General features: G+C 50.0%; 1 protein-coding gene across 5 annotated transcripts in view; it reads left to right on the forward strand.

Moving 5' to 3' along the window:
* Positions 1-22,255, forward strand: part of Klc (kinesin light chain) — a 129,352-nt gene that overhangs the window by 40,673 nt on the left and 66,424 nt on the right. For all 5 annotated transcript variants that reach the window (XM_084580536.1, XM_084580537.1, XM_084580538.1 and 2 more), the window contains exon 2: positions 15,683-16,212. In XM_084580536.1, the coding sequence (XP_084436662.1) occupies positions 15,708-16,212 (505 nt within the window). In that variant the 5' untranslated portion in view covers positions 15,683-15,707. The remainder of the gene's footprint in view (positions 1-15,682; positions 16,213-22,255) is intronic.

Here is a 22,255-nt window from a genome sequence, read left to right on the forward strand (position 1 = left end):
GCCGAAACGACTTTTATGCCGTTTTCAGGACCGCTACGTGGGATTCTTCCGCGACAGAAAAAGAAAATAAAAGAAAGCGGTTTGTCGTCGATATTTTTCTTTTTTTTTGTAGTAGTAGTAGTAGTAGTAGTAATAGTAGTAGTATTTACGTAAACCGGAAACCAATGATAGGTAGAAATTATAAGCCCAGTAATGGTGATTCCCTTAGCTTGTGCGATGTGGTGAAACATTGAAATGGTCATTCTATTTTTTATTGTAACTGGCCAGCCTAATGCAGGACGCGTACTACGACGCATCGTTACCATCCTGCTGTTTTATTTGCATGTCGTGTAGTAAGAGGCAAGTGCAGTCGGTGTCCTCGGCGTGTTCGTTGATAGATCCCGTGGGCCAAACAACCAGTAGCCTAATTTTGGCGTCAAGCTGGTCTCCCCTTCGACTGGTCGCCCCACTGAATCACGACTCTGGTACAAGATTAGGACAGAGGGATGTGGCTGTAATCGGGAGGGGAGCCTCGTCAGTATGGCGAATGCGGGCGAAGACGTGCCGTTTAATAAGTGCCCCGCTATCTTCCTCCAGATAGCGCCACAGTGAAGTTGCTCGTGCACTTCTGAATGGACCGATGTGTCGCGGAGCGTAGCTCGTGCGGAAGACTCCGACGCTGCCCTACTCGGAGCGATTGTCGGAAGGGGCTGACAGCTGTGTGTGCGCGAGCTGGTTTTGCCGCAGTGTGTTCCGATTGTGTCATCGTGAGCGGACGGAGTAGCTTCTCTTCGCAGTTTGCCGCAATCGCGAGCAGCGTTGCGTCAGGACGCGCTCTCTCCGCCGACGCCGTCTGGCTTCTCTGTGGGTCGCGCGTCGGCTCATTTTAAATTGCGGTCACGCGTCCTGTGCGGACAGAAGTCTGCCGATCGCGCTCTACTCTCGACCGCCGCCGCTCCTCCCCAGTTGCGTGCACCGCGGCAGAAGCACAGGCTGGTGCGGTGACACGTCGCTTCAATTTTGCGCTCAGTATTCGGATGAGCTTTTGCTATTGCCGAAATTTTATTAAATCGTGCCTCTAGGCCCCGGTTGTCCTGCGGGGATGTTCCGAGAAATCGCCGCCTGGCATCAGCTTTTGTTTTTATTTCGGTGCATACGAAATTCCCGAGGCCATTTTCACATTCCTAGCGGGGGTTGAAAAGACAGCCACCGCCCCATCGCTCCGCGTGCGATGTCGGCGCCGATGCGGAAGTGCAAGTTTTCTCCGCGTATTCGAGCAAACGCGAATGTGTTCTCGCATAAAACAGGCTTGACCGAGTTGGTAATTCATTTCGTAGAAACGGCGCGAAACAACCAGGATGCGGAATTCTTGAAGCCGCTCAAACCACAAGGGCAGAGGATGCATGCCTCAATCGTCGATATGTGGCGATAACAGTAAAATAATTAGTTTTTAGCCACAACGAAATGAGGCTGCTGTTGTCGCCGTCAACATTTGTCGCCGAGTATTATAGTGTGTGTGTGTGTGCGTGTGTGTGTGTGTGTGTGTGTGTGTGTGTGTGTGTGTGTGTGTGTGTGTGTGTGTGTGTGTGTGTGTGTGTGTGTGTGTGTGTGTGTGTGTGTGTGTGTGTGTGTGTGTGTGTGTGTGTGTGTGTGTGTGTGTGTGTGTGTGTGTGTGTCTTCCTCTCGTCCCCGCTTTGTCTTGGTTGTTTGCGTTTGCTTCTTCGAAATGTCGCATTACGTGTGGAACAGTCGTGGTCGCCTCCATCACGGCACGCTTCTTCTGACTTCCGCATCGTACGTACCCGCGCCTTCTGCTGCAGTGCACGCAAATGTGGGCTACATCGGCTGGTGCGTGCAGACTTGAGCGTGGGCTGCTCTTCGTCTACCGAGTCCGGCGAAGCCCGTGCGGATTCGGCCGTTGCTGAGTGCATGCGTTACGAAGTGTTGCTTCACGCACCCTCGGCTGCATTCGGTTTTTTTGGTGGGATGAGCCGTCCTTACTCGTGAGCAGCCATGGCACGCAGCCTGCGAATAAAACTTTTTTTTTTTTTCCTGCTCCGCCTCCGTGGCAGTGTGATCTTAGGGGGCGAGAAATTATCCGACAGAGGTAACTAACTGCTCGACGTCGCTCCTAAATTTTCCCTTAATGCTTTTTTTTAGAACACTTCTGAAACGTTGCAGTTAAGCTTCGAAAAACCGTCGACGTCACCAACCCTACCACGTACGTCGCAAGAGAAAGGCCACTCCATTGTCCTGTGTCGTGCTGCGGCCCTTTTTGCCCTGACATTAACCAAACACTTGAACAACGTAATCGCTGATTTACCTACAACGGTACCTAGCGCGAGCTTGCATGTAAACTGGCCAGATGTGAAGAGCTCGCACGCAACGCTGTGTAAAGCACAAAAAATGGAGGAGAAAGCTCTGAGTTCTACGATACACGGCGGTCAGAATATACAACTCTCCTTTGGGCGCATAGCACGGAGACAGGCTCACACAGATGCATTATTTAAGAATTTCCCTTGAGCGGTAGCGGCGATGGTTAACCGTTGAACTTTTCTAAGCGAACGGTGGTGCTGCACGTGGAGCCTGTGGCAGGCACAATCTGAGAGATTCATTGCGAACTACTGCCAGCTAAAAGGCATCTTAACTGCTTTGACAATGGGGAAAGTCGTGGAACACAATGCCTGAAATATGGTAGCAAAGCTGCGTCGTTGTCACAAGCAAAACAACGTCCAGAACACAGCAGTGGAACATTGTTTAGTGTGTTAACTCCAGTAAGTGCTCAGCACAGTGTTTACTTTTAGTGTGAAACTATATATGACTCTGCTTAGCTGTTAGTTTCTGACATCAAGTATGGTCACTGAAACGCGTGCATTGTTTTCATATTCGATGAATACTGGCGCAACTCTGCAGCAGAACGCCGTGGCGCGTAAGGCACCGCGTGGCCGTCGCTTTAACTTTGTTGATGCGATAGCATTCATGTTGTCGTTGCCCAGAAAGTTCCACGCTCCTCTGCAACGAAATTTTCTACTAATCAATTGACATATGACGTCATCGAGGTCACTTGGTACGAAGTGGTTCGATCTCAGAACTGCGCTAAATTTGAAACTGTCAAGGACCACCCGTTATTTGGCATCACTGTTGTGAGCAGAGGGGAGTTGAAAGGAAAGATTGAAACTCCGCAGCAGCCAGCAGCGCCCAGCAACAAGTGACCCACGTCTGTCATCTGAATGGCGCTCACAAAAGCTATGAAGCGCGTCCCCTTGTAGTGAGTTAGCTTGCGATTAGTACAACGATAACAGCGTTGCCGAAAAGAGCGTCTAATTTCGTGCGCAGCGAGTGAAACGAAGGGAAGCAAGGATTGCATACCTGACACAGTGCGAGAGAAAAAATTTATTCGTTTACGAATGCATAATATCCTCAAGAGATCACCTAACCGTGACTCCTTGCTTTTGGTGTCTGCTTTGCTACTTTAGAATGTGGTAGCCTTGGTTTCATTAGTTGGCCCATTGTCGAAATGAATTAAGGTGAATTAATTGGCGATACCAACGGTGGAAGCTTCTTTTGCCTGCTGCATTATTCCCCTATCACGCCCTATCAGTGTACGGCGCTACATTAATGGAGACACTCAAGCTTATCCTTTCAGAGTATGACGCGAGAGCGTAAGCTACCAGCCCACATATAACTGAGATGGGTTCAATGCTGCTGAACCGAATGTGGAGCGAAAGCATATGATGCCGGGGACCGAGCGTTCTTCTTTTTCTCTTTGTTCTTCTTCTCCTTCTCGGCTGTTCATGGTCAAACGTAGCCCTTCCATGGACGATGCGACGGGCTGAAACCTGGCGTGGTATTGCTATCGCAATAAAACACGATACAATCGATCCCGAATATATCGAACCTGGATGTTTGAAACTAGCGCTAATCACAGCCTTGAAAATTCCGCGTGAGGCACGTAAGTTGCCCAGTACATCGAATTATAATTTCTACAGTCGTTGGATATATCGAATTGCGCCCGCGCCGCGCCCCTGCAAGTGGCGCTTCACCTACCGGCGCTCACTTTTCGCACTCAGATATGTGCCATTTAGGCAGCTGCTAGCAGCGCTACTAGAGTCAAACCATTTCAGGGTGCGAACGCGGCCTGCGCTTGAGGGTGGCATTCGGTGCCGTGTAGTAGTTTCCCACGCCGAATCTCGCTGCTAAGCAAAGCAGCCAAACTAACAGAGTTCTATAACTGCGACCCTTGCCTGTCGTGACTCTATGCCGAACGCTGTGCAAACATCGGAGGTATGTTTTTTTTCTTCGGCGGTTATTCTATCTGCATCGTTCCGATAACAAGATGGGATGCTTTTTAGGACCTCTTCAACCCTCAACGAATATAGGCAGCAGTATAGTTTCAAAGGAGCTGCGGCTTCGATAGGGAGCAAGGTAGTCTACACGAAGGGAGAGCCAGCTCAACGGCACTTCACTGCGTCTCACTAGCGAGGGTGGAACACTTTCTTCTTGCTTCTAGCTTAGAAGTTTTGTACAGTGTCCATCGAAGATAAATTTTAACCAAGTGAGCCCTTTAGCCCAGGGAAGCCAGCTAAGAGCTGTTCAAAGTCGCCCGGCCTATAGCCTGCAGTATTCTCTTTGTTCGCGAAACGTAATTAATTAATGGAGGCTAATTAGATATCTTGATTATTTACTTGACGCGGGCAATAAAAAAAAAAAACGCTTCCTCATGACAGCGGCGCAACTTCAGAGACCCGAAACACTTCCTGGGTAACAAAATCATCTTTTTTTTTTTTTCTGCAAGGCTCTCTCCGGTGTAGCTGTGTGTGCTCGCTTGACGAGTGATAGAAAGTAGCAGCTGGTCACGTGACGGCCTTTTTTGAAGGTCGGGAACTACGTCCATCGTAGCGTGTCGGAGCGAACGCTGCTAGCCGGTTTTCGAAGTGATATCTACAACTTTGGAATGGACACTCTGCTCCTCAAGGCAATAGATAAAAAGTTAGCTAATTCTTCTCTAGTAAGTAAATAAATTTGGCGTAGGAAAAAATACTACACATTGGGATAGGCGATCTGAACAGCTCTTAGTAGGTTTCACGAATCTTTTTTTTTTTTTTTTGAGGCATTGTTTACATTTTGCTGGGTATGTCGAACTACATCGAAGTATAACCATTCGTAGGGCCTTGGTGTGGGTATGTTGGTGCGACCCGGTCCCCTATAGTTATCGGTGGCTAAACCGCCTTTGTCGCGTCAGGGTGCCCGAATCGCGGTGAAGCCGTTATGAAGAACAAAAACAAAAACGGGCATGCAGCGGAATCGTCGGTGCATGGCTTGTCCAGCCACCGCACTGTATGTGGTTTCCCACCGGGTAAGCCACCGACTCACCAAACTCGTGAACAAAAGAATGTGTGACTCTAAACTCACCCCGACTCCGGACTCATCCAGGGTCAACCATTGCGACTCAGGACTCACTTCACCTCTACTCACGATTCACGTGGGCAAACTCACTCGCTTCGGCTCAAGACACACATGGGACTCACTAAGCTGAGCGATTGCGTTAGCCCAAGAGGCGCCGCAATTATCTTTAGGGCTTACGTTGTGTGTGTGTGTGTGTGTGTGTGTGAGAGAGAGAGAGGGAAAAGGGGGGGGGGTTGAAGCTGTTTGGTTTACGGGGATGAATTTAAATCGCTTTCTGTAGGGTTTGCATTCCGCCGGCAAGCCGTTGTACACAGTGGGTTTGTGCGAACTCTTTGTGCTGTACTGCAGTGGCATATATTGACGCTGGCATGCTGCAGCCACCGAAAGCCCCGCGGTCTCGTCTACGCCGCTGCCCGACAGGTCGTGTGACCTGCTGGTGCGTTTAGCCAGCTAAGCCATACCTTTTTATCGAACTCAATCCAAAGTTTAATGTCATAGCAGGAATAAACGAAGAAAAGCTAGAAAATGCAGGCATCTGTCCACCGCGTGCGAAAGGCACAAAATACCCTGGGAAGCATGCACGTACGAAAACGTTCCACAAGTGCTCTTTTTCGGTCGCCCAGAGGCTATAGCCCTTAAGCGTCCCTTTTAGTTGCGGCAGTAAATCCTGTTTGCTCCTTTCTGGCAAATGAGGAAAAACAATAAAGCGCATACATCGTCATTAACCAGGTCGTGATCTGAGCCCGTACTCACGGCTCAGATCATGATCTGAATGTGAGCATGTGTGATTGGACTCATTCCACCGACCTGTGGTCATGCGGCTGGGTAGGTTTTGGTGCATAGCCGATAGTGAGTGGAGCAGTGTCGGTCTGTCGCTTGCTTTTCTCCCTTCAAGGTCATCGAGGATCGACAACTCTCTGTGGCCATCTTTCTCCTTGAGGGGCATTGAAAGAGCAGTGTCGAGCCACCACTTCTGGGGCGTTGTTGGCTTAGGACGCTGGGTAGTGCCGAGTCCCCCTCATCGTATCTCCTTCCATTATCTAGTCTTGTTTGCGCAGGTAACGGCGACTCAGTTGTCACACATACGTCGTACGCAAAGTGCGTTACGGGGTTAGAGCGGCCAAACTTAGCGCTTTCTCCCGCATTTTGCTTATGTCCCCTCGCGTGGCTGTGCCGGCCCCATTGGAGGAGTTTGGCGGCACGCGCTGGTCTCGCTCTACGTTCCTGGAAGGAAAATAAGCTGGCCAGGAAGCAGCGGTGGTCACGTCGTCTTAGTTCGCTCTTCCTGCCCGAGCTGCCGCTGTCTCCCCTGTTACGCAAAGACGGCTCCGACGCTTCCGTTGTCTCCGTGGTCGCCGAACCATAGCCGAACGGGGCCGCTTCTTTTCCTGGTCGCTAGGCGCTGGCCGCTCTTCCCTGACAGGGAGAGCTGCCTCGCTGCGTTTGCTTTGCGACTGTGGCTCGTCGCGCTAGGTGCCTAGGAGCGCCGAGGCGTCGACCGAAAGGTTTTGATTCAAAATTTTCTTTGCTAGTATAGAGACCACGCACCTACTCTCGCTGCATTTCCGGTCGATCGTGTAACGCGCTGAAAGCACTCTCCTCCCGGATGACGTTACCGGCTTTTGCCCTTTTTCTGCCGGCTGACCGTCGACATGGCTCTTGGTTCTTTGAAAAAAACTTTTATGCTAATAATCTAATGGGTCATATCTGTATAGGTTCTCCTTGGGAACATTTTAGTGAAGTTTAAAGGGCCCCTGAAGCGCTAGCTGCGGTAATTGTTCCGTAGAGGGGGTCTTGTGAGTATTCGGGTCAGGTTTAAAAGCTTTGTGTGGAGCCTATAATTTACAAATAATCTTTAAAATGTGCTTTCGGCAACCACTCGCAGCCGATTAGGGCGACATCTCCCCGCGCTCTCCTTCCACGATAACGTCATCTGGGCTTGCTGGGTGTGCCCACTCATTGGACGCTCCGTGCAGACGGGGCGGGGTGGGGCGCCGTCGCCACTTTTCTATTTTCCTGTTCGCCGGCCTGCTCTAAGTTGAGGGAGGAAAATCAGAATAATAATTTTCAATCGAAGATGAGTAGTGCGGTGCTTATAAAGGGTACTTCTTTTTTTTTTTTTTTGCATTGCGGAAAGGATTGATGGGGTACGTCTTTCTTGCTCGTACGAGTTTTCTAGTTTTAGTAAATAGTTTCTCATGGGCCCTTTAAAAGTTCACTAAAAGTTTAATAATTATTATCAATTGCTCCTCGCGGCCGCTCTCGACTCTCCCCCTTGACATCAAGTGGACAACTTGCGTGCTCCCTCTCACTGAGCGCGTAAAGTGACGCAAGCGGTGCGGGGGAGGAAGGGGGGGGGGGGCAGTGGCAGGTTTTTTTTTTATTTTTTTTTGCTTGAATGTCGGCATGTGTGTGTTGAGTGGGAAAGGAGAGGCCTCATTTTTGGTAGCCTATATCTTTGGTACTAGTGAAGAAAATGTTTTCATTGCGCAGACGAATGGCGTAGCGCCGATTGTTTGTGCTCGTTTTCTGGCCTTAGTTGATTTCTTCATGGCCCCTTTCTGCTTGGTCACACTTGCCCTACTTCAGTGTGGATGCCAAGAGTGTCATTTCATAGCAGGGACGCTTTTTAAGGGTCTAGGGACGATCTTCACGAGAGACCAGCCCCAGTACAACCGCAAAATTGTACAGCTTTGCGCCATATGTAAAGGTAACGGTATCCCATTTGTCTTGCGCCATACTCTGGGACGTTTGACTATCTTCACGCCGTTGCGAATACATTCCTTCACCGAGCGCTTGACAAACAGCTCCTGTCCTGTGTCGATTGACGCCCGGAGACTGTGGCCCAACGGTTTTGGCGACCGCTTGACCTCGCACGAGGATGACTCACCGCTGTCGCCGCGTCTGCACGATTCGATCCGGGCGAATCGTCGCCGCCGCCACGGCGCCTGACGTCTCTTCCCCTTCCCTCCTCTTCCTTACTAGCGGCGACTGGAACAAAAGAATTGGCTTCGTTCGCTCCTGGCTCAAAAAGAACCATAATCCACGTGAGGAGGTCCTCTCCGCCCCACTCCATAATCGATACGGGTTCCAGACGTCACTGGCGACGGCAACGCCACCGCGACCGGGGACGCCATGTTTGCCGGTCGTCCCGGCAAGCATCGCGCGCTGTCGAAAACCGGCGAAGTCAGGCGGCAGAGACCGCGTGTGCTGCAGCGCCGTTCGCGGCGTGCTTCACGTGCGTGACCCGTCCCTCTCTGGTGGCGGTTTTCTTTCTGGTCTGGCCGCGATTATTCCGGGTGCGTGTGTGCGCCAGAGGAGTGATGACGGGTTTGCAATGAGCGGCGGCGGCGGGACGACCTCGCACGCCTCCGTCTTCGGCCGTCCCTTAGCCTCGGGCATCGTCTGCTGCCGCCCGACCCTTCTTCATGTGATGCGTGCACAGTGATGTCTCAAGCCATGAAAGAGTACAGGCTGTGAGTTTTATCTTTTTCCCCACCGCCTCGCTTGTAGTAAATTTGGTGTCCCTGTCATTAGGCACCTCGCCTCATGGGCACGCGAGGCAATACCGGAAGGGGTCACTTGACTAGTTGCCTCCTGACATCATCTGATCATTCGTTGGCTGCTGCAGACTCACATAATCACCGTTCCAAATGCTCCCCGCGTGTTCATGACATGCTGCTGCCACACATGCGAGCATGCACTTCGACGTCAGTTTAGATCAGTTTGAAACATATCAGCGGTGAACCTCTTCCACGTGTTCACCTTTTTTTTTTTCCCCGTACTTAGTCTGTTGGGCTGAATTCGGACGCGTCTGCCTGGTAAAATAGATTCGGTCTAAGTGCAGTGCCGTTTTATCTCTGTTTTAGCATTGCTAGGAAAGGAGTCACGCTGCACAGTTTACGTGGCCCATCGTGGAGGGCCAAATAGTAATTGACTGGGTGATGGATAGAAAGGATACTGACAGATCTTGCTCTCACGATTAGAAGTGTTCTAAGGCTATGAATCGGCGATTCCTAGTCGTAGCACGGCTGAACCTCTGCAGTGGTAGTAGGAGGCTCTCTGTTGAGTAACGCATTGGGCTGCAGTGCCCTGACAGGAGAAATGGATTTCAGATAAAATGTCGGTGTTAACAAGAGGAATCGGCCGGGGTTTGTTCTCGTGTGGCTGTGGGCGGCAGCAGCTGGGTGGTGACTAAAAATGTGCGGACGTGCTGATGTCTTACTGTGACATATTTTAACACAAGGGCAGGAACGGGCGAGTTCCTTGAAAGTGGTTCAAAGCGGGCAGGGTCGCGATTCGTCTGCGTGTTGCTAGAGGTACAATTCATTGTTGACGTCGCCAAATCAGTCTGGCTGTCATCCATGTTGCCGCTTGTGCTTTATTTTGTTTATTTTGTTTTATATATTTATGTTCTTTTTTGCCGCCGGAAGGACGCAGTAGCGATCGAATGGCGTTAGTGATGTTCATTTTGCTGTGGTTATCGCTGTTGATATTGCATCCCGAGGAGGCTTCATCGTTGAAGCCCCGCTGAGTCGGGGATTATTCACGAGCGGGGCTTCAAGAGGAGGGATGATCCCTGCGGCGAGGAGAGCGGCTCAAGGTCGGGGCTCTTCCACGCGTCGCTGGGCCGCGGCTCTCGCGTGCCCGTGTCTTGTTTGTGTGCGCCCTCGTTGCTACGGCAACAGCGACTCGATCGGCGTCGGAGGAGCGCAAGCGTGTGCGTCAGCCGACGCGTCACGATGCCGGGCCCGCTTGTGCTTGCTTACTAAGCTTATCGAAGCTGTATCGATTGTAAAAGTCCCCTCGACTATCCCGGTTTTCGTCAAAGTTGATTTAATGTTTGCCAGTAGTAGCCGGAAGGATGCAGTAACTACCGAATGGCGTTAGATAGTTCGTGTGCGGTTAACCCTGCAGCGAACACGTCTGTCGTCTCGTCGTTTTTCGAAAAATAAAATGTCGAGGACAGTTTCTCTGTGCTTCGGGATCACCGTTTTTTATACCTTTATGGCAACTAACCGACATTAACCATATACGTGCCCTTTTATTTGATGCATTGTAGCCGATGACATCAAAATGCTAAAACTACCACAAATCTCGTCGAAAGATGAGGTCTAAGAGGTGGGTGCGTGAGGTAAAAACGGAAACCCATTGAACGAAAAGTAAGCGAATGATGGCCATGGTACACATGGCGCTGCTCGAACTCTGGCGATAAGGCCGCGGCTGTGCGAACGTGTGATTGGGCGGTGATGCTTACATTTACTGTGATAACTATCTCGGATAGTGCCGCGTCTGTGCGATTATGCGGATGTAGGCTCGCAATGGCCCCGACACCCAGAGACCATGTGTGCGGAGTGGGACGCCTGGGCAACTCAACTGGCTGCCACGAAACATCCCGCGTTCCCTCACTTTCCTCGTTTGGCACTTTCCTCAGATGGCAGGGAGGTTCTCTACTTCGGCATAAATACATTCGTGTTGATGAGGAAAAAAAATGTCTCCAAGGTGGCGGGCGGTAGTAGGGGGATGTGCCACAACTTTCTGGCGTTATGGTGCACTTTCGTTTTTTAATCTTCCAGGGGGAGCTGCGAAAAAGAAGTTCAATAAGGACGACAAGGTAGGCGAAGGGCAGTGCCTATCCTGTGGAGAAGAGGGAAAAAATAGAAGTGAGGCCTTTCATCACCTGCCGGGCTTAATATTGCTGCAGCCATCGATTGTGGTCGGCCCTGTACTTGTGCCGCTGAGCGCCGGCCGTGCGGGTTTCGCAAGTGCCCCTATCCACGCAAGGGCGCTCGTCGATTAGGTGCGCTCATTACCGCCCGACGAAGGGCTCCAAGGGAAGGGTGCTGTCGCCGGCTCCACGTATACGGAGTGCATGTCAAGCCTTTTTTCTTCTTGGTTTTCGACCCCCTGATTCGCTTCTACCCAGCCCCAACGGTCATCTCTCTTGTCCTTGCAGGATGCGAAAATAACACGGCCCCAATGTCGACTTTCCTTCCTCCGAAAAGGCCGTTATTTAAAACACCCTATGTGTTTTCGGGTGCCCCAAGAGTCTTCACCATTGTGCTTCTTGCCCGTGCGCGCGTCTTTGTGCTTAATAAATGTAGCGCGGGACATTGGCCAGCCGTTGTGGAGCCACCAAAGTAGCGAGTGGGACGACAGCTGGTTTCAAAAGTATGTTGATAGACGTCAAAACCATGCAGTGTTCAAAGGGAACTGTGAGACTCTTATTACTCTTCTAACGGAAGAGTAAGTGATAATTTCAGGGGTTCATATTTTCAGAGACGATATACGGAGGTAACTCTGGGGGTCCGTCCTTTGTAAAGGCGCCTACCAATTGTGCAAATCGTAGTCACTATAAGAAAGACAAACGCTGTATGGTACAGGTCAACATGATACGTCTGTGACAACCAAGCCCCCGCTTTAAGTGAAGTTGAATTCCTGCAATTTTTTTTTTTTTCTTCTCGGTCGCGAAGTGTGTCACGCTGGCCGGTTATTGTGCACAGGTGTAACCCTGGTGCTTGGAGGCGCTTCATGGGTGCGGTCATGAACTTACTTAATTGCCACCTGATTTCGCTTTAGCCGGTTCAAGGTCTGGCGAAGGGGGGGGGGGGGGGCGTTACTCCCCATCTCTACCATTTTGCAGGGAGGGGCGAAGTTATAGCGCGAAAGGCTCCACTGAGGAATTAGATCGTACCTCCACATACCCGTTGCCTGTGTTACTGCAGCTACGCTGTGAAAATCAATGCGCAACTTCTGCGTACCAATCGGCCGTAGTCGCAACAGCTAGCTGCCTAATTTCGGCCTTTCGCAGGGGAAGCACATCACATTCGTGTCGAGGTGATCGCGGCTTGGACCTTGCTGTTCAGATCGCCGCTGGCTCTCACGCAATCTCGTGATGCATGGAAAGCGTTTACTCCGGAGTCCTGTCGGAGATGCTTCCAAGGGGAACGGCATTGTGTGCGCAAATTGACACAGTGAGGAACAAGTCGGCGATGAAGGCCTGCGCGGTCCCTGCAGAAACGCTCGCCACACATATACCCCTCTTTTTGAAGGAGGCGCTGTGCAGTCGAGACGGGGTCAACGAGGTGACTTGCAGTTTGGTCCACAGCTCATAGTGCCTGGTCTATGTGTATGTTTCTGCGTGGGGTTTTGCCGGTCAGCCGTGCGTGAGGCGCGAGTTTGGGGCAGAAGGGTAAGATTTTGCGCGTCGATATTCACAATTTGCCTCTTTCATGGAGCTGGCGCTTTCCGTGACGGCATGGTTGCGCTTGCGCCGTTTCGCGTACTCTCGATCGCGTGCCGCACGACGGTCCTCGCTGGCGTTCCCCAAGGGACCGAGGTTGGGCGGCGGTTGACCTTGCTCACGGCCAAGGGTGGCCCCGTCATCTGGCCCGCCTGTTGCCCTTCCCCGAAGCATTTTCTTCTGGGCTTTCGATCTTTTCTTGCTTCTCCTTTATTTTCTCTTCATCGGTAGCCGTGTTAGGGGTTTCTTGGGCCTATTAGGTATGCAATGTCTTTCACTTTTCACCTGCTTGCCACTGAGAATGCTGCCTAGAAGCTTTGGTGATTGGAGGTGGGGTCATGTGACCGTGGTTGGCCTGACCTGCTGTTTTTAGGTGGCTGCCTTTGCATATGTGTAAGGCATCTAGCAGAGCTGCCTGCAGAAGGGCAAGTCACTGAGCACCATGTTTTGAAGGTTACAGCAGTGTAACCCTTGTGCAAGCAAGCCTTATATATGTTGTTCACCTTTTTGCAATGCAACCAGTGCCCATTGATTCCCTGGTTTTGGTTCGGTGTATTGTCAGTAGCAGTAGTAATAGTCGGTTTAACTGGAAATAGGTTCCAATTCATGGGTTTCGGTTTGGTATATTGGCAGTAGCACACAGTTGGCCTGGCGGGAGGGAAAGTGCCCATTCATAGGGTGCGATTATGTGTAGTGGCAGTTGGCCTGGCGGGAGTGAAAGTGGCCATTTTATAGGTTTCGGTTCTGTGTAGTGGCAGTAGGAGCAGTTTTGCTGGCGGGAGGGGAGTGCCCATATATAGGTTTCAGTTCTGTGTAGTGGCAGTAGGAGCAGTTGGCTTGGCAGGAGGGAAGTGCCCATTTATAGGTTTCAGTAGTGGCAGTAGGAGCAGTTGGCCTGGCGAGAGGGGGGGAAGTGCCCAGTTATAGGTTTCAGTTCTTAGTAGTGGCAGTCGGCCTGGCAGGAGGGAAGTGCCCATTTATAGGTTTTGATTCTTCGTAGTGGCAGTAGGAGCAGTTGTCCTGGCGGGAGGGGAGTGCCCATATATAACTTTCAGTTCTGTGTAGTGGCAGTAGGAGCAGTTGGCTTGGCGGGAGGGAAGTGCCCATTTATAGGTTTCAGTGGCAGTAGGAGCAGTTGGCCTGGCGAGAGGGGGAAAGTGCCCAGTTATAGGTTTCAGTTCTTCGTAGTGGCAGTCGGCCTGGCAGGAGGGAAGTGTCCATTAATAGGTTTTGGTTCTCCGTAGTGGCAGTAGGAGCAGTTGGCCTGGCGGGAGTGAAAGTGCCCATTTATAGGTTTCAGTTCTTTGTAGTAACAGTAGGAACAGTTGACCTGGCAGGAGGGAAGTTCCCATTCATAGGTTTCAGTTCTGTGTAGTGGCAGTAGGAGCAGTTGGCCTGTCAGGAGGGAAGTTCCCATTCATAGGTTTCAGTTCTGTGTAGTGGCAGTAGGAGCAGTTGGCCTGGCGAAAAGAAGGGGAAGTGCCCATTTATAGGTTTTGGTTCTGTGTAGTGGCAGTAGGAGCAGTTGGCCTGGTGGGAGTGAAAGGGCCCATTCATAGGTTTCAGTTCTGTGCAGTGGCAGTAGGCCTGCCAGGAATGTCCTTCATAGGTTTCGGTTCTGTGTAGGAGCAGTTGGCCTGGCGGGAGTGAAAGTGCCCATTTATAGGTTTCGGTCCTTTGTAGCGGCAGTAGGAGCAGTTGGCCCGGCAGGAGTGAAAGTACCATTGATAGGTTTCGGTTATGTGTAGTGGCATGAGGAGCAGTTGGCCTGCCGGGAATGAAAGTGCCCATTTATAGGTTTCGGCTCTGTGTAGTGGCAGCAGGAGCAGTTAGCCTGGCGGGAGTGAAAGTGCCATTTATAGGTTTTGGCTCTGTGTAGTGGCAGTAGGAACAGTTGGTCGGGCAGGAGTGAAAGTGCCATTCATAGGTTTTGGCTCTTTGTGGGAGCTGTGGGCCTGGCAGGGAAGTGCCCATTTATAGGTTTCAGTTCTGTGTAGAGGCAGTTGGCCTGGCGGGAGTGGTGGCGCCATTCCTATGTTTTAGCTCTGTGTAGTGGCAGCAGGAGTAGTTGGCCTAGCAGGAGTGAAAGTGCCATTAATAGTTTTCGGTTCTGTGCAGTGGCAGTAGGAGAAGTTGGCCTGGCGGGAGGGAAAATGCCATTCATAGGTTTTGGCTCATTGTGGTAGCAGTAGGAGCAGTAGGCCTGGCAGGAGTGAAAGTGCCCATTTATAGGTTTCGGTTTGCTGTAGTCGCAGTAGCAGCAGGTGGCCTGGCAGAAGGTAAAGTGCCCATTTATAGGTTTTGGTTAGGTGTAGTGGCAGTAGTCAGTAGTCTGCCTAACCGGAGGATAGGGGTCACGTGAATGATCCAAAGCATTGCTACTGTGGGATGAAGTTTTACCGTGCTGTGAGAAAGGTATGGCAAGAATGGAGGAATGCATAAACTGAGCAGCAGAAGGATTCCATGTGATCTCACTGCACCAGGTCTAGGGACCTCTACAAGGATTTGCATGGATGGGGTAGTTATGTGAAATTAAGAAAACTGCTCTACAACTACACATCTATGTCCCTCACAAATACTTTACTTTGCTATGTTGCGGAATGAAAATGACACCACAGCTGTTGCTGAATCTCACTTTATATGGGGCTGACTGTCCAGCGAACATTTTCTAACATTCTTTCCTTCTGTTGTCACACTTAAGCCACTATTTAGTGGCTAATCACACATTTAGGCCTGACATTATTGCTTGCTTTTTCAAGTGACTTGGCTCAGCTCAGTTTCCCAAGAGAGCTTTTAATTGAGAGTTATAACCGGGTTCTGATCAAAATCATGTATCGGATTTAAGGTGGAATTGACAAAAAAAAAAGTAGTACAAACGAAGCATGCCAGGGCTAACACAGTTGACTCTTATGAATTTAATAGTCTCAGGTTTGAACCTTGAATGGGCCTGCTTTTCTTCGATTATGACAATTTCTGAGAAAGCTTGTCACTGTCTTTACAGAGGCTGTCAGCCAAAGTAGAACTCAGTTGTGTGCCTGCGTGTTCCCACTGCAGGAAGAAGATAGAGACGCTGGGCAAGATGACGGCCATGTCGCAGGAGGACATAGTGAGCAGCACCAAGACGGTGATTCAAGGGCTGGAGGCGCTGCGCAATGAGCACAACTCGATCTTGACAGGCCTGCGTAGCTCGGTGCAGGCTGCCCAGCAGGAAGACAATAAAGCCAGCCTGGTGGTCGAGGAGAAAGCCCAGCTGGTGCACAAATCCCTCGAGGCCATTGAGCTGGGCCTGGGCGAGGCGCAGGTGATGGTCGCCCTGGCCTCACACCTGCAGGCAGTGGAGGCGGAGAAGCAGAAGCTGCGTGCCCAGGTGCGCCGGCTCTGCCAGGAGAACGCGTGGCTGCGCGACGAGCTGGCCAACACGCAGCAGAAGCTGCAGGCCTCCGAGCAGAGCGTGGCCCAGCTCGAGGAGGACAACAAGCAGCTGCAGTTTGTCAACTCGCTTAAGAAGTACGACGAGCTGTCCGCCTCCACCACCTCGGTGGCCTCCACTACTACCCAGGGCGACGACTCCCAAAAGTCGCAGGGTAAGCTTAAAATCTTTCCTCATTGCAGGATAAGCAGCAATTTCTGGGTACCCTGTAGCGGTGGTGCAGTAGTAAGATGCCCAACTACTGTGCCAGAGTACCCGGATTCGAACCCTACCGCCGGCAGCTGCATTTATATGGAAGCTAAACAGAGAGGCGTCTGCGTGCTGTGCGATATCAGTGCACATTGCAGATCCCAAGGGGGTTGAAATAACCCCGTAGCCCTCCATTACAGCTCCTCTTTCTCTACTTTCACTTCCACCTCTCTCCCTTCCTTTACGGCCTGGTTCAGGTATCCACAGAAAAAAGTGGGACAGATACTGTACCTTCCCTTTCCTGTAAAACATCTAATCACCAAATTTCTGGGTGGTGTGGGTATACATTCTTTTTCATTTTCTAATTAAGAGAGAGTTTTCTCTATTGCAGCTCATCATAGAAAAGCAATAACTTCTGTTTTTAATGATACAAATGAAAAAGAATTTACTGTCGGAATATAGGAGAGTAAAAAGTCTACAGTCAGATACAGCTCAATTCTGCTGTAACCAGTGTGACAAAAATTAGTCCGCTATTTCGTGTATTTTTATCGCTTAACCCAAAGCTAACATACAGAACACACTATAAGCTCCATTGTATTGATACATCTCGCTTGTTTGATAGCCATACGTCCAGAAGTTGGTTTTGTGACTGCTGTGGTCAGTCAGCGGAGTAATACTTGGCACAGAGAAGCATGATTCCATTCCCTGAATGGTAGGGCCCTCTGAGCTGCGTCACCTGGCGACAGATAGCGGAAATAGTGTAAAAATGAATAATAGCGGGTTTAAAGCTTGCCATAATCGTTGCTTCAGTGGCGAATTGGATTGACGCTACTTACCTCAGCACTAAGCGAATAAAACATCTGTTCGAATCCTGTTGGACAAACTTTTTTCTTATTTTGTTTTATTTTTTGTTGTAACCGTAACATTAAAATAAGCTGCCAAGATCATTCCTGGGGAGTGTTCCCTTTAGGTCGCATAATGTAGTGTTTTTATTTTTTAATAGCTGCAAAACCAGCCGTGAACAGAGCCACGAGGTGATGGCGTGACAATGGTAACACTAATCAACTACCTTCATCATAATCATTTCCTGCCTTCAGTGAGTGTATGTTACCTTTAGGTTGCGTTCAGAGGCACCTTTCGGTAACTATCGCCGTTTAACTCGCTGAGAGGCAGCAAGTGAAGAGAAAGAAGTTGCGGGACCCTACCGTTGAGGAGACGGAATTATGCCACAGAGAACAATAGCCTATTGTTATCAGCATCTGTTTTTCCCTTTTTTAATTTGCACCTTACAGCAAAATGAATGTTTCCTACAGTACTGCATCAAAAACAAGTATTCAGAGTCCCGGAAATCTTCACTCTAAATGTTTTCATAAGCATCGAAGAAAAAAAAATTCTGTTGGGTGCTTTGGGCTACTCTACTGTGCAATGCCAAGGTTGACTCCGGGCTTTCTTAGAAAAAAAAACTGCATCAGCTTCACCGCTGGTAACATGTAATTGTTCACAACACTCTTGGTACCTTGAGAGAGGCCTGCAATGCAGTGAATCCCCTCGGCAACAGGAGAAACAAAAGTTACATATGGGCAATTGTTGATACGAGCAATGAATGATTGATGACCTAGACAGGAAAAGTAGAAAGGTAGGCTTGAAAATCAATATGCAGAAGACTAAGGTAATGTTCACCAGCCTCGAGAAGGAACAGCAGTTTACGTTGTGTAGTGAAACACTGGAAGTAGCAAGCGAATATTTCTACTTAGGACAGGTAGTAACTGCAAATCCCAACCATGAAAGGGTAATAAATAACAAGAAGAATAAGATTGGGATGGAGTGCATTTGGCAAGCACTCGCAGATTATGACTAGCAGCTTACCGGTATCGCTCAAGAGGAAAGTATACGATAGTTGCATCTTACCTGTACTCACCTATGGGGCTGAAACATGGAGGCTAACAAAGAGGGTTCTACTTAAGTTGAGGGCAATGCAGAGGGCTTTAGAACGAAAAATGGTAGGGGTAATGTTAAGAGATAAAAAGCGTGCAGGGTGGGTCAGAGAAATAACTTAAGTTACTGATATTCTAGTGGAAATCAAAAAGAAGAAATAGGCATGGGCAGGACATATAGTGCGAAGAGAGGATAACTGATGGTCGCTTAGGGTAACAAATTGGATTCCAAGGGAAGGCAAGCGTAGCAGGGGTCGGCAGAAAGTTAGGCGGGCGGATGAGGTCAAGAAGTTTAAAGGAATCAAGTGGATGCAGCTAGCACAGGACCGGGTTAATTAGAGGAATATGGGAGAGGCCATTGCTCTGCAGTGCATATAGTCAAGCTGCTGCTGATGATGATGAATTGTTGATGGTCTCTGTAAAACGAAACAGTCTTCTCTGTACTAAAACGGAAGTAAGATGGATGGATGTGGGTGTATGATATTTGCGCATGGCTGTTGGTTGCAGTGCACTCACGTAGTCGAGTGCTGACGCTGCAAAATTGCAGAGAACTCAGTTGTTGCTGGTCAGGGTCATTTTATGATGGGGGAAATACTTGTTGTCATCACGCCATGCTGTCACTTTTCCAGATTGCACAGAATGGAACATTTCACACCATCGTTCACATTGAATTGTTCGAATAGGCGTCATAATCAGAGCTAACATCACTGCTGTGACGATAGCTGTGTGGCCTGCACCTTCAGACTGTAGTGGCCCTGTAGGTCCCACAGCAGATCACAAAGCAAGGAAGGGCGGAGTGAAGACAATACAATAAACATGCCCTTACCCAGCAGTGTTGGGATGAAAAGTACATTTGTTTTTTAGGGAACAGTTACATTGCTCACCTGCCACTGGCTACTTTCCCTGTCAGCTTGTCCATGAAGCATAAGGGTCGACATCAGTACCGCCCTCCTTGTACATTCTGTGCACTCTCGCAATGTTTGCAGTGCACCTAGGTTTTGATAGCTTATGTCATGTGGAACAGTCGCCAATTGCAAATTTATGAATACATAATCCTGCAGGGATGTGAAAGAACCACTGTCATATAGTTGGCTGCGTGAAAAAAATTTAAAACTGCGAAGAGCATGTTCATACCTGTTCTCATGGATAGCGACGGTGGCAGTTTGTGGTTGTTCGATGAGTAACTCAAACTTTTGGAAGTTTTCAATTTTTTTATGCTACAGTAGTAATTGGCTTTCTTGCTGTTTTGTTTAACTCCTTGTTCAATGATTGCCTTCATGAATCACCGCATCGTTAGTGCTTCACAAGGTGCTGAACAAGCGCTCTGTTTGGCAGCGTGACAAGTGCTCTTTTGAAAGAGAAACACCGGTGTGAAAAGCTGAGACGGAGGCCGCAGAGTCAGGTTGTGAGCGGCTCACTGCTTCTGTGTGCTTCTAGAAAAAGGCTGTCTATCAGTAAACAAGCAACTGCATAAAAGAAAAAGAATGCATAGTGTGTTGCCTCTCATGGTAGGTGCTGTTGATCCTCATTTAATTTGCACCTAACTGCAGTCTGTCACATTAAAATCATATGTGTAAGTGGATAATCTGGCAGACAGGCAGCGTTGTTCGTAGCAGTCACATTTGTGTTCAGCGTACACTTCCTGCTTGACTATATTGCTTATGGGTGCTTTGTGCTGTGACTTCTGTGACAGTTCAAGGAATGCCGTGGTGTCTAGCCATTGCACATTCTGGTGCTTCTCAAGTATTTTCCACGTTTTCTGCTTCTCGTTTGTAAAAAAGGAAAATAGTTTGCATGAACTACAAATCAGAAAGATTGTTGATTAGTTGTACTCCTAATGGCACCAGTTCGCAGTAATAACAGTGGAGGCAGCATGCTATGATCAGCTCTTTGTCGAGCAGACTATTATATTTCAATGCATATGGGGAGGGTATCGGCTCTGCAAGCTGTAGTATTATATAGATATCTGCTGTCGTGCAATATGATTGCCTTGTGCATGCTTTCACTGCAAAATTAACGGGTGCAGGATTCAGACGAGGCAAATATTGTGCATACCTCGGCTATATGTGCATTATTGCCGGCTCTTTCATGTAGTGCAATCTGTATGATGTTGAGTGGTTATTAGATGTAATAATTCACCTGTCTCACTTTTGTACAGTTGAAAAGCACTCCAATATTACCATGGAATCGTGGGATGATGCTAGAATTAAAGAAAGAAAAGCCTTGGCTGACATTTGCTTTAGCGTCCCAAAGTGGCTTGTGCTATGACTAACACTGTACTGGAGTGGTTTGGAAATTTCCACCATCTGGCATTCCTAAACATGCACTGACATCGCACAGCATACGAATGCCTTGCTGTCTGCCTGCATCGGCCAAGGCCGGAATTTAGTCACGTTTCTCTTTCTTTTCTTTTACCAGTACGCCTGGATAAGAAGAAAGAAAAGGGTTGGTTTGGTATATATGGCTTAATATTTCAAAGGTAGAATATATGGAGTTTACTCTCGCAAAAATGCACCACGGGGGGGGCTAGACGCTGCAGTCGCCTTCTAGCCCCGACGTGCCAGCCCTAGCAGACAGAGCTGTGACCCCCAACCCACGGTGCGAGAAGTCGCTACTGTGGCGGGTTCGAGCCAGAGGAGACAAACACTTGAGTTACATACTAGAACAGTCTCTATTATGCTCGAGTACAAGGCAAAAGAATAGCACTCAAGAACAACTGCCATAGCAAGCGAACGCCGCGTACGGGGGTGAAATGAAACCACCTAATGGGGAAGCGCGCAAGGAGATGAGAGGTAGTCTGCTCACCTGACGCGGCTTCGTGCTCACGGGCCGCGGCGGTAAGTGCGTGCGCAACTGGGAGCAGAGGGTGAAGGCGGCGGTCTCCCCGACGGAAAATGCTAGCGTGCGCGTGCGCGCTCAACCGTCGAAAGACGCCGAGGCAGTTACGGCAGACGCGCTCCTCGCCTCGGATCGGGGAGAGGAGGTTTCCCAAGTAGGCTGGGAGGAAGGAAGGAAACCCGCGTGGTGTCGCTGCGGGAACCTGGGAGGTGGGGAGGCGGTGAGGAGTGGCCAGTGTGCCCTCTCCTCACGATCCTCCCTAGCAGCGCGCGTAATCACGCGGGTTAATTACGCTCTGCCTTTATAAAGGGACAAGGGATTCTGTGTATCCCCACATCCCACCTCCTTAAAACCGCCGTACGGCTAAAAGTAGCCACGTTCACCGGGAATATACCGAGTGGAGCTGGCTAGACGCCGTTTAAATTCCAAACTGTCGTGTTTGCGCGTCGTCGATGGAGAAAAGACATACGCGCTACTGTTAACTGTTAACTTCGTTTATTACTAGATAAGAGGGTGCGACCAGCGTCGGCCGAGGCGTAGGCCGAACTGCCGGGCGAAGAACGGAGGGAACGGAGGCCGGGGATGGGGCTTGCTTCCCAGAACCAGAGGAGGGCGAGGGAGCCCACCGTGGGGGGCGTCCCGCTGAGCGCAGGCAAGCGGCGAGTCCTCCCGGCGAAGCGCAAAGAGGGGTGCGGGCCTGTTCATTAGCGCGCACTGCTCCATTCACAACGGAACGGACGAGCACAGCACTTGGAACACAACACTTCCTTCCCCCTTAAAAAGTTGCCTGATAGCGTGCAGGGGGTCGGCGAGGACGCGTGGAGACACGCTGGCTCTGTGCGCACAGGGAAGGACCACTTGTAGGCTGAATGTTGCCCGCTGTGCTTTGTAGGTCTGCCCTGGGTGCAGTCTTTTCTTCTGTGGAAAGATGCCAGGCTATGTGGGAGGATGGTTCAGATGTCCTCGCTGCTGCCGGACTGCTCTCGGAAGGCGTCGTAAATCCACGCAGCTGGTTGAGGTGTCGGCGTGCCACCGTTCCATGTATGCTGACAAGCCAAGAGCGCAGGCCTATGCGTCTCACAACAGTAGCTTGCTCCCAGCGTGGTTTTCTGAGAAACTGGCGGGCGAGGACGCGCTGCCCCTCAACAAGTGTCCCGCAGCGCGGAATCGGTTTTTCTTCCCGGATCGTCTCTGTTTCTGACTCGGGGAGAATAGCTGTGAGCTGCGTCCGCATTT

Source organism: Amblyomma maculatum, chromosome 10 (genome assembly GCF_055883805.1).
Source record: "Amblyomma maculatum isolate TAMU_Amacu chromosome 10, ASM5588380v1, whole genome shotgun sequence".
In the NCBI taxonomy this organism is placed as follows: Eukaryota; Metazoa; Arthropoda; class Arachnida; order Ixodida; family Ixodidae; genus Amblyomma; species Amblyomma maculatum.